This window comes from Rhamphochromis sp. 'chilingali' (assembly GCF_963969265.1).
Source record: "Rhamphochromis sp. 'chilingali' genome assembly, chromosome: 14".
Taxonomy (NCBI): domain Eukaryota; kingdom Metazoa; phylum Chordata; class Actinopteri; order Cichliformes; family Cichlidae; genus Rhamphochromis; species Rhamphochromis sp. 'chilingali'.
This window is the reverse complement of record NC_137941.1, coordinates 23,501,158-23,513,930: the sequence shown is the minus strand read 5'-3', so window position 1 is coordinate 23,513,930 and position 12,773 is coordinate 23,501,158. Positions and strand designations below refer to the sequence as shown.

The following is a 12,773-nucleotide window of genomic DNA, read 5'->3' as shown; positions in this document are numbered from 1 at the left end:
CTCTAACGCTGCGCCATCTTAACTGTGCATGTGAAAACGGCTCCGCATCCGACGCAATCACACACCACGTATATTTCACATTGCTCCGACCTGCGAAAGCTCATCATCACCGAAAGGTTGAATGTCATTTATTACACGTATCACATTTACAGCAAGTGACATTGTCTTTTCAAATTGTGTTGATCTCTTCACTTTCAAAGGTCAGCCCCTTCCCTGGCTAAATTCAACCTGACAGAGAATAGTGAGGAGGGGACAGCCGAACACATGCATCACCCCGGCATCAAAGCGCTCCAAATTAATCTATCCAATTAATGAGGAATGAGGCCTAATGTTGATGAGGGATGACAACTCGACTGGTCAGTTGTTTTTTTATAGCTCTGCTCCTGCTATTGTGAGCTAACCGCAAGAGACAATCAAACAAATATTTCCATGACGGTTTGTTGAGTGCCGCCGCCTCTTCCTCTCCGTAGCGCCGCAACTCCGCTGCCACTCAAAGATGATAGAACTTGATATGGATCATTACGGAAATAATGTTTAATCAATTCCCCCTGTTATTGTAATCTATTTCTGCCGTTGTCTGCGTTTGTGTGTTTTGTAGCTACATCGGTGCGCCTCACAATTTCCCAATCATGCATATTCAAGTGTTACGCTGATGCTTAACAGCCGACGCAACCGGAATTAGAACGAGGACATTAGACTTCATTAAAAAGAGAAATGATTATCAGGTTTATCTTTTGAAATGTCTATTAAAATGTGTGTGTCGTTCTTCACTTATCTGTCACCTGGCTCCCATGAGCCTGGCAGCCTAATAGAGAGATGGTGAGGGCCAAAGCCCAAGAGAGCGACGGAGACCCATCAAGCTCTTCACTCAGACTGGAAGGCTGCCTGTCTGCTCTGCCACCCTCTGTCTCGCTCACTTACCACCACTAGCCCCCGTTTGCCCAACGCTGGCAGGTCAAAGAAATCCTGTTTTGTCTGGAGAAGGACCCTTGATATAAGAAGATGGGGAGAAAACCCAAATAAAATGTTGAATTGCATAAATTAGTCAAGACAATAACCTGCCGCTGTAAAAAGAGGTGTTATGATATGTTCGTGAAATGAATTCCATTCAGCCTATGGCTACAATCTAGTCTCTCCAAAGAGCTTTGGCTGACAAAGGCTCCCACAAGAGAGCTAGAGAGGAAGATGGATGAAGTTGCCCCTAGACACTCATATCAGGTCAGTATGTGCTTTATCCCCTAATGGTTAAGGTTAGGATTGAGTAGGGGGTGATACTAGATCTGAGCCTGAGGGCCACTGTTCTAGAGGAGAGGTGCAGGAAGTTGCCACCATCCTCCATCATGGCCCACATTCAGCTGCGCTGGGCCACCAGCACTAATGCAGCTAGCAGGTTGGAGCGCGTAGTTAGCTAGTTGGACGTGTCCTTCCACCCAGAGAGCTTTATTATTAGAAAGGACATAAACAGACTAATTAAATCGCAGCAGTGGAGCTGGGCTGACAGCTGGCACAGAGAATGTGACCAAACAGATCCCTATCAAAGTGCAAGAGCAGTGTCTCTCTATATGGGTCCTGCTTTTGTGTGCGTGGCTTTGTCTGCGTGTGCTGACACGCATGCCTGTATGTCCAGTAAATATACGCCCGGGTGCACGTCACCTCTACCCATTTTAGCCCCGTGTTCGGCTCACATTCGACGACTATCATTTCTCCACTCACACGCGCTGTCATCTTAATGTCTTATTTAGCGGCTTATCGCAAAGCACACTGACTCTCTTATATGTTCCAAAATTGCACAAATGCTATCCAACAGAGCAGTGAACACTCCAGTAATTAGTGCATGGTCTCAAGCCTGACTCCACTCAGCTCTGCAACATGGCCAAGCACGGACCCCATATAGAGAGGAGTCTAGTTATGCATTGATCTCAGAAAATTAAGGCTAACTGCCCCAGACTGCGGCGTCTTGATGTACCTTCTGGATGAGCAGTGTACTATACTTTGTGTTGTTTGTGGCGTAAACACGGTGATTTTTTTTTTCTCACTCGCCACGCTTTAAAATAAATACATGCTAAATAATTAATGACCCCGCCCACCCTAAAAGGTAAAACCACTGATGATGAGAAAATATGGCCTTAACAAGTCAATAATGGCGAGTGCAACAAGAACAGCCTAATCAATGCGGCTGCAACGTTTGCAAACAAGGACTTGAATTATAACGCCAATAATTGATCCCTTCCATTTTTTTCTCCCCACCCCCTTTCCCCTTCATGTGATGTCATTGTTTATTGATTGCTTCTCGCCCGTGAGGGATGATGGGAAGTTTCGGAGTTTGTTTTTTGCTGCGACTTTTGCCCCTCCCACCTCCCCTCCCACATCCAAATACACCACCCACCAACCCACCCTTCCTCCATTTGAAATTTGCAAGCTGTAGCACCAGCTTAACCAAAAAGGATTAAGTCCCATACCCAACTGAGAACACAGATAATGCTCAGTAATTGGTAAAAAATGAAGATGAATGGGACAGCTAGATAAGGACCAATTAGCTGCTGGGAGTGTACAGCTGTGGTCTCCTCACAGAGCGCTCTCAGGGGCCAAGGCCCCCTCTTCCTCGCTCTCTCTCTCACACACACACATACGCACGCAGGCACACGCGCGCGCACGCATGCAAACATGCAAGCGTGAGGGTAGGGCTTGCAGAAATTAGCCTGATGACCCTGGAAAGAGAGAATGATGCTTCCTCATCATCTCACCCAGAACCTCTTTCCCTCAACTCCTCACTCAGTCAGGCAAGACTCCAGGTACCTGTCACCACCCGTCCAAACTTCAGACTAGCATGAGGCTTTCCACTCCCCCACCCGCCCCTGTTGGGCGCAGGCAGCCTGGACCGAAGCCACAGATGTTGAGACAAAGGCTTTTCAGGTTTTCATGCATCGCTCCTTTTAAAGCTTCGCTGCGATGTTACAGTGCGGACTCGGAAGAGTTTTTTTTTTTTTTTTTGGTAGATTATGTTAGCAGTGACAGTTGTGTCTTCTCCTTCTACCGCCGCGCTGTTGTTTAGCCGGCATGTCGTGGCATCATCTGGCTGATGACAGTGGAATTCCCATATCTAATTACAAACAGGATTTCAGCTCCATTAGAGTTGTGTGGTGAGGAGTCAGATGAGTGGCAGGGCAGCACCCAGTGGCCAAAGAGAGACAGAGGGTGAAAGACAGAGAAGTAAGTGAGACAGAGAAAAGAGGACAAAGGGTGAAACCCCTGCCTTATCGTCTCAACCTGATTTTTTGTTGGTTCTTTTTGAAGCTCCGAGAAACACTTTTTTCCCCCCTTCTGTAACTGGAAAAAAAACAAACCCAATTCCTTCTCTTGGAATTGGCAGGTGTTTGTTAGTGGGCAGCTGACAATATTTTTTCTCCCAGTAATGAAGGTTGTGGCTGGGGTCAATGCACTGGGAGGGAATGGCAGGCTGTTTATCCCCCTCAAGGCCAAGCGCCACACGTGTTTTGCTTGGTCTGTGATCTGTAATTGTGGCATTTCCTGAGAGGCGCAGGAACAATCCACATTGTGCTTTGAGAGCTCTCCCTCTGCCCAACTAAAGAGTGCGAGGGAAAATCAAAGAAAGACCCCACACACGCACACACACACACACACACACACCATCCTGCCTCTCTTTACATTTTGATGTCATTCCATCTCCGTATCTTTTTTACCCTTCTCTCCTGCCTCCCCTTCTTCATACATATCTATTTCCTTCTCTCCATCTCTCACTCAGGATGTTTGGTTATTTTGGCAGAGAGTTGAACTGGCTGTTTTTTTCCTTATAATTAATAACATTGATGCAAACAGGAAGGTCTAATTGTGATGAATATTTAATGTGAGGGAGAAACATTAGCCTGTTCAATTTACATCAACACAAAGACAGCGGCGGGCAATCCAACTCTACAAACAGTACAGAGTGTCCTTCACTGGCTGGCTCTGCTGTGCTTTGCTTTAAGCGCTTCACAATACAAGAACTGCTTCAGACAAACACTGAGATGAGGCACCTGTATTCTGTATTTTAGCCCGAGGAGGCTTTTTTTCTTTTTCGTTTCCCCTCCACGGGTTGATGTAGTGGCTCTTTTCTGATTAAATGGATCTATGTCCTTAGTGGTATTATCAGAAGGATGCTCATTATCATATCAATTCCTATCGTGGATGGTAACATAATTTGTGTAAGTAAACACATCTGTTTGTGTGGGTCTTAGTTTAAGCCGGTTGATTATAAAACGCCAGTCCATTTCCTCAGAGCAGCTGTGGTCTGAGTCTGTTTTAAAAACAGCATGAAGTCATTCCCCAGTCAGCACTCTGAACAACAGTCAGTCCAGTCCCAACAAAAGCCCCAGCCAAATGCATTTCCCCCTCTGCTACATCAGTCAACTGATTTATACGTCTCGATAGCTATTGGATAATAGGCTCAAGTGCTGGATATATTAGGGATTCGCACTTCAAAAAAAAAAGAAAGCAAAAAAAAAAAAAAAAAAAAGCTCATAAATCAAACCCGAGCGAGCCACTTTATGGAATCTGAAGTAAAATCTGTAATCAGGCTTCCTTGTTAAGTCTCGCAACTGTGGAATCCCAAAATGCCTTCATTAAAAATAAAACATGTGAAGCAAAGTCTGGGGCTAGATGAAGAAGACAACATGCTGCTAGCTTGTGTTTCATGGCTCTGCAGTGCAGAGCGGGCCATATATCTCCAGCGTATTATCAGGATGACTCCTGCTGGCCACCCTGTCACAGGAGAGTGCTTGATATAAACAAGAGATTGCTGCGACACCCAGTAATCAATATTAGGATGGTTTCAGTACCAAACATCATTTGTCTCTGCGACCATTCCTTTGACCAAACGAAGCATTAATTCAAATCATAAATCTGAGCTGATTTAAATCCGAGGAGAGTGAGGGAGAGAGAGGGGCCCCTGTCTGACTGCCTGCCCCTAATGATTTATTTTCTACATTTCTGCGAGCGAGAGATTTGTCCATACTCACTGACAGGTCACCTTCAAACGCCAGTGGCAGACTGTTCATCACCATGCAGACGAGCATCTCATCGCTGCGAGTAAATATTAAAGGAAAAGAATCCAATTGATTGTGGATGGGGCCGAGAGGCGTCACTGCCATATATTTCACTCAGAGAGCTAATGCTGTGGCCCATGCACCCACACCTAGAACTGCTCCCCCTTGCCAGAATTATGATTCTACCGGGAGCCTGTGTGGCTGGCTGTGGGCTCAAGGTTACAATTTAAATTGTAAAAAGATAAAACAGTTTCTTATTAGCTCCATTGCCACAGCCTTGCTGTTAGTACTCACATTTATCTTTATTTCCGTGACCTCGCAGGCTCGTATTCTCTCTCTCTCTCTTTTTTTTTTTTTTTACACACTCCATTCTCTCGGAGTGATGACCTCACACTTTATGCATTTCGCATTGTTAAATCTGCTTAGAAACACATCCTGTTTTCATCTCGCACGCCACAAGCTCCATGGTGTCAAGTATTATTGTCGAAATGTGTTCAGGAGTCAAGCCATTTATTACAGTAAGTGAATCAAAACCTCAATTTAGCAGGCAAAGCTACGGGGATTACACTTGGTTTATAATTCGGAACGGGCTCATGAATCCGCGCTAACATACATTATCATTCTCTTTAATACACTAAGTGCTCGTGTGTGATATTGCAAAAAATCCTTCTGCATTTTAGGGCTAATAATTAATTGAAATGGCACATAGTGAAAAACCAGAGCTCTCACAGCAATTCAATTAGACCTTGTTAAAAGCTGATAGCTTTGGGAAACTGTGTTCACAGTTTCACTTAGCTATTAGGAGTTGTTTTTTTTTCTTTCAACATAAAACACTTTCGGAAAAACATGACTTACATTACTAAAGCGGGCATTCCCAGTGCATACAAACTAACTAAAATCAATAGTTTATTGCTTTATAAACTTTGAGAAGGCAGCAGCACAGTGGAAAGAGCATCTCATGAAAGAACACCGTGCGAGTCTTCGGTTTAAGGCAAGCTGTGTGTCTGTGTGTGCCTCTGTGTGCGTATAACCTTTTTATTACTTTTGACAAAGCTCCATTGACACAAAGAACAGTGTGTCTGCTTTAATGACGAGGTGTAGAAACGACCTTCTTCTTTGACATATTTCAGTCTAAACCTGCTCTGGAATTATTGTTATTTTGGACTTTTTAGCCTCGGCTGGAAAGAAAGGAGGCAGGATACATGTAAAGAGAGAATGAAGGGTTTGATTGCCAGCATTGTTTTTTTGCCTGCTGGGGTACCTTTGGAACAATGCATGGAACCGCATAAGCTTTCACTCTTGCAAATCAAAGCAAATTTGCTCAAACTTACTGACAACCCTGACAAAAATGGAACTTGTTTAATAACCAGTCTGCATTTTTCCCCCTAATGTGTTGATTCTCGTTTTATACGGCCGAGGATTGAGATGTGTATAATACCCTGCCTCTCTGGACATTTTCTGTCTAATTTTTTAAACAGATAATTGTGCAGTCTTGGAACAGTTATGAGTTCTTTGAGCGTGTGCTGAAACGGTGGCAAGTGTGCAGGTCTTCGCATGTGTTTGTGTGTGGCTTGCATTTTTTTCCCACTAATGCGAGATGTATTTGTGACAGTGTGTGCGTGTATGAAGGGCATCCTCACCGACACTGGAGCTGAGGTCTCCATTCTCTCCGTCGACCCCGTGGTGGTTGGCGTTGCCGTGGTAGCTGCTCATTGCCTCCAGCTTGATCTTCTTGACCTTCATGGCCTCTGCGATGGCTGCGTTGGCAGCTGCTGCCGCCGCTGCTGTCAGGCCTGGAGAGAAGAGGCAGAGGAGACAGTGCGCTTACAGACCGCTACATGTCTGCTGTGGCTGAGCCACTGCACCTGCGAAACCTTTCAAAAAGCCTCCTTGGCAAATAAAAAAATGAAGGAAAAAGAAAACAGAGGGCAGACTTTTGAAATAATAAAACAATGAATAATTTTATACACTATGGGGAATAAGCTCCTGCGAGATCACGACTTTGTTTTTCATCTTCTGACAGGGGATATCTTCACAGCGGGTTATCATGCTGATGAGATGGATCCCCGTGTGTGTGGCAGCATATGATTTTTATGAATGTTTCAGAGACTCTGGCATTCCTCGCCGCTCTGTATTGATGTATTTGTACCTTGATGGAAAAAGATGCAGTCAAGATAACAGCGCATGATGCAAGCACTTTGTGTGTACAGCTTATAATAGTGAATGAGGAATAGTGATGCAGTGTGACACAGCGACGGGGGATGGGGGGGGGGCAGGCATTAAACATTAAGTAAAGCGGGTTAAAGTGAACAGACATAGGGGCTGAGCTGCGTCCTCTGAATCTTATTGTGGAGGGTACTTCAGTGATACCGTCTAATGCATTCATCAGAGCTAATCGACCTGAATAATACCTCACAGTGCTGCTCGTGTTTCTTACAGCAATACATTGTCGTGCCTCATAATAAGAGGGCTCTTCTCACTGTCAAGGCGAGTCATCGGGCACAATGGAATCCTTTAGACAGACCAGCAAGTTTAATAGTTAGAGGGCCATGAGTGAAAATTAACTAAGGAATGAAGAAGGAGGCAATATGTGAACTTTTGTATCATCTCTTATTTCAAAATGTTCTGTGGCCTGCAGAAGTACGAAACTGATGAGGCAACAGGTCAAAAGTGGCAATGAGCTTGGCTCAAATATACTCAAATATTCATACTGGTTTTTTGTACGGAGATGATATGGGTTATTTCCAGTGTTGGGGAGTAACGGAATACATGTACCGCCGTTACGTATTTAGAATACAAAATATGAGTAACTGTATTCCGTTACAGTTACCGTTTAAAAAGGTGGTATTCAGAATACAGTTACTTTGTTGAAATAAACGGATTACACTGCGGTACTTTCCTGTTTCATATTGTCGCGGGTCAGGACTGTTTGGGTTTTGTTTGACAGCTACATTCTGTCGTTCCAGGCGGCAGCGTTACGGTTGCCATGGTTACAGGGCGACAATCTGTCTCTCTTTCTGCGACTGTGTGTTTCTTGGGTGAGAGAGCGCCTTTTCGTTGTTGTTGTTGTGCTAAGCTAACAGGCAGAATGCTACAAGCATAACTCTAAAGAATGTAGCATCATGGGCAGTGTAGTCCGTGTTGCAGGGAGAATGGACTGCCATACACGTTATGTGTCTGTGAGCGCGAGGAGGGAGAAAAAGGCGAGTGGAAAGGTACGAGCTGTCGTCGAGGAAAAACGGGAGCTGGAAGCATGTAAATATAATAATAACCACTGCAGCCAAGAAGAGTGCCTGACGAGCCCAGTTGTAAGTAAGCTATTAAGACTCGACTGTACACCGTGTTCGTGTTTTCCTCCGAAAACAATAAGTTCCGTTGGAGCAGCCTTTCAACGCCTCTCTCTGTCTCTCGCAAGAAAAATTGACCCAGACAGCAAAGTAAAGCTATTTTTCGGCTACCAGCCGACAGGGACCCCGCCGTATTAGTCAGAGGTCCCTTTACTACAGTTCGGAGTCGTGGACCTTCAGTAATAGTAATAAATCACACAGCAATAGTACATTCACGTTGTTGTAAAAAGCATGATAATATATTAAGTAATCCAAAGTATTCAGAATACGTTACTGTCATTGAGTAACGTAACGGAATACGTTACAGAATACATTTTGGGGCATGTATTCTGTATTCTGTAACGGAATACATTTTAAAAGTAACCTTCCCAACACTGGTTATTTCGTAGAACCAGCCAACCAGTTGTGGTAGGTGGCTGCCCCTCTGTGAGCCTGGTTCTGCCTGAGGTTCCTTCCTGTTTTTTCCGTCCCACTGTCACCGAGTGCTGGCTCATAGAGGCTCATCTGATTGTTGGGGTTTCTCTGTATTATTGTAGAGTCTTTACCTTGCAATATACAGCTCTTTCAGAGGTGACTGTTGTTGTGATTTGGCGCTAAATAAATAAACCTGGACTGAATTGAATTGAACTGAATTTGAATGTATTTGAGAATTTTACATGGATTTACTTGAGGCCAAAGTTAGCTGCTTCGTTAAACTACATGAATACTGACATCACTGAATCCCCTCTGTGATCTCAAAATACATGCCGAAATAGCAAGTTTAGACGTGGTCATCCACTTTAATGAAAATGAACTTGATGTGATTGACATAGTAGGTCTAATATTACAGCCATACATATGCTGAGCACACTGCAGAGATCATAAAGCACTGGTCTGTCATTGTGGTAGTTCCAGGGTTCTGGTGTATTGAACGTGACTGAAATCTTTATTCATGAGGCTGGTCTCAAACAGCAGGGACAGATAGTGCTAAAGCTCCTCTAGGCTTGGCGTGTCTCAGGAGAGTCCCACGACTCTTCTCGCCAGCCCCAGCAACAAAATCAAAGATGCATGGCAAGAAAAAGATATGTACCTATTACTGGAATCACTCATATCCACAATACGGTATATCACCTGCCCTTTCACTGGGTGCTGCTTGTACTTGATATGCAGGTTTGCCTTACGTTTGACGCTGAACAAAGCGGCGTCTCCGTTTATCATCGCTAAGCTGTCACGTCTCCGTGATGGGACTCAAAGCAGCTATTAGCCATGCATTTGAGGGGAGACACAAGTACAAGGAGAGGTAGAAATCAAACACGTGGCTCTAATAGATACATGCCAGCACATGCAAGCGCTAACAGACACACACACACTGACAAACACGCACACAAGAGCATACCGGCCTGGACACCCTTTCCTCTCATCCCCAGCTGATAGGCAGATGGTGAGAGTCACTCTGAGCCTCTGACATGGAGGTGCATATAATTTAAAGCCTTGTTTGCATCTTAAAATACATCAGTACCATATTGACGTACAGTATACATCATGTCAGCGAGGGCCCTCTCGTTTGCAGTGGGCCCTGGCTGCTGTTCCATATGCATAGGCTGGGCAGGAGGAGGGGGAAAACAGCCATTGCCTCATAAGAAGGTGATACTTCTCCACATAATGAATGTGGCCTCTGCCCAGTCTGAAGGTCAGCCTTCATTTGTGTATAATGGGCAAGAGTCAACTGTTTTCCAAATGAGACGTATGCAGAACAGACTGCCGAGTAAATATTGAAATCACCTCTGGGCTGTTTGTGTGATAAATTCCCCCCACAAATCAGGTGCTGCTAAAATGAGTGCAGCAATGGAGCTTTCTGATGCTCTCTAACTTGTAGGAATACGGTGGTTTATTGCACTGCAGCCTATCTGTCCTCAACACATATATATAATATAATTTTTTTCTTTAGTCGACTAAACTGTAGAGCCACTAAAGCAAAACGGAAACGGAAAGTAGGAGGTGATGAGTTTTGATCAAACGTTTAGCGAGAAAATAAAGGCTAGGAAATTGATTCGTACCATTGTGAAACGGATGAAATGATCACTTTTCCATTTTTCATTTATCATTCGCCCGCAACATCCACCCCTGTCTTTGACTAAGTGACACACTCCATAAATCGAAATCTTTGTTCTGATAATTGCTTCATTTCGCCGGATCAATTGTCATATCCACACAACGCACACCTCAATACAGCGCGTGTAATAAGGAAGCCAGGGAGATGTTGGCGCCCAACAACAAGTCTATTAAGCCACTAGAAGTCTAAACGTCAACAGGACCAATCCCACTCGGTGCTAATCTGCATTCATTACTATGCAAACAAAACAATCCAGCCTCATATAGTCCTTCAAAGTCACCTTTAGATTCAGACACTTTTCTCGTATAGACGCGCCGGCGAGTCCGAATCCTCCAGAGCACAAAACTAACAGCGCATCACGGTCGCATGTTGAGAGTCACACCAGCAAGGAAACAGAAAGGGGGGAACATTTCAACAAATAGAGAATAGCATGGTACTGTCACATGGGGAGCACAAAACAGCAAATAACAGAGACAAGGTCTGATGGTAGCCCTTGGAGCAGCTGTCATATTAAATAATAATGAAGGATCTATTAATATGCAAAGGAAGCAGCAGCCGACTGGCTTAACGCTGTCATGCCTCTGCATATTGTCAGGATCTTCATCATTAATTAACATGCTAGCTGCCCCATACCTGCGCCAATGTCAGAACATTCTTACAACAAACACCCCAATGCCTGTGCCCTCCGCAACTAACTCTTATAATTAAATTAAAATCAGATTAACTTCACATCAGTACACAAAAGACCGACTTTTAAGACTTTCTCTTGCAGTGATTGCAACTCCCCCCCCCTCCTCTCAAAAAAAAAAAAAACCCCAAACAAAAAACAAGAGCTCATCTGCTGTGTTTCTGTTCTCCTCTCTGTTAGGGACTGCACCATGGGCAACAATGAAAACGGGCAAGCAGGATAAATAGGGAAGAGACACTCCATGTCAATGAGCATGGCCGCCTAATTTTATGCATGGACTGGTGGCAGCACAGCAATGACAAACTGGGGATGGGAACAACGCGACTCTTAGGTACACTAAACCACTTGAACTGTGCTATCCACATCATGACAAATTTAGTATCAATTACAGAGCGTGCTAACCTTATGACAAGCGGCGGACTCAAAGAGGAGGGGCAGAGGCACAAAGAACTGACACTAAATTACCTGGCGCATACTGGATCTATTTTAAAGCAGCTTGAAGTGGCGATGGATTAGATGATCCACTCTGCAGCAGGGGATGACGTGCTAATTGTACACTGAAAGAGGATAAATATTACTGTATGTTTCCACTTACAGCACTCGTGAGAAGAAGAAGCAACTCTCTGTGTCGCTCTTAAAGCGAGGCAATGCCAGGAGGCATTAGGAAATATTGTTGTTGGGTTTTTTTTTTTATCAGCAAAGTACAGGATGCACCTCGGTAAGATGTAGGTGACATTCATTTCTCTAATGGTAAATGCAGTACTCTTGCGTTATTCAAAAGATTGAAGCCATATCCAGGACATAAATGAATTATATTGAAGCTGCTGCTTAAGTAGTGGCCAGAGTGTGAGTGGAGGCCACCTCTCCACTTTAAAGGAGATGTCATCTCAGTGTGGTGTCAGTCCACAGCAAATAATCCGATTTGGGGGCCAATCTGCCTGTAATGCATCAGCAACTGGAAAGGCTCCAGCGTAAACCCCTGCCCCACACCCCCTTCCTCGGGGCATGAAGTATGCACACGTTCAGGCACTCACACAGACACACGTGTGCCTTCACACATGTCCTTAAGTGTAAAACTAAGCACTAACTCAGCACATTAAAACGTCCATTTCTAAATGGAACTGGTGTATGTTAACAATGTGTCTCACATCCACTCTCTGGTCCTGATGAGTGAAGACGACATTTGTTCTCATGCACTTCTCACATGTGACCGATACAGCCACCGAACTTAAATCTATGACCTTAAGTCTGACGCTTCAAAAGAGCTGCGCCAAAAAAAAAAGAAGGAAAAAAAGAAATAAAATAAAAGGGAAAACTGTAAAACGGTTAAGTGCCTGTCATGCTGCTCTTTAAAGCTGGGAGATGAGATAATTGAACAACTTCCTGCTTCGATCTCAAGATGAAACTTTTTTGCCAGTTTGAGCAATAGTTAACCACTATTACCATATTTGTTAATGCTGCTTATCTCCTTGGAACATCAGCAGAGGGATGACATGTTACTGTGAACCAAACACTGTGCGCTCTTCATCCGCAGCCCAAATGAAAAAGGGCGCAGCTATTTTGTGGGCGGCTCGAAGAATTGGTGAAGCCTCGGGAAGAGCTGT

At 44.3% G+C, this 12,773-nt stretch overlaps 1 protein-coding gene across 2 annotated transcripts in view; it reads right to left on the bottom strand.

Moving 5' to 3' along the window:
• The window catches only part of dachd (dachshund d), a 94,317-nt gene that overhangs the window by 32,435 nt on the left and 49,109 nt on the right, over positions 1 to 12,773 (bottom strand). For both annotated transcript variants that reach the window (XM_080904104.1, XM_080904103.1), the window contains exon 3: positions 6,683 to 6,835. In XM_080904104.1, the coding sequence (XP_080760230.1) occupies positions 6,683 to 6,835 (153 nt within the window). The remainder of the gene's footprint in view (positions 1 to 6,682; positions 6,836 to 12,773) is intronic.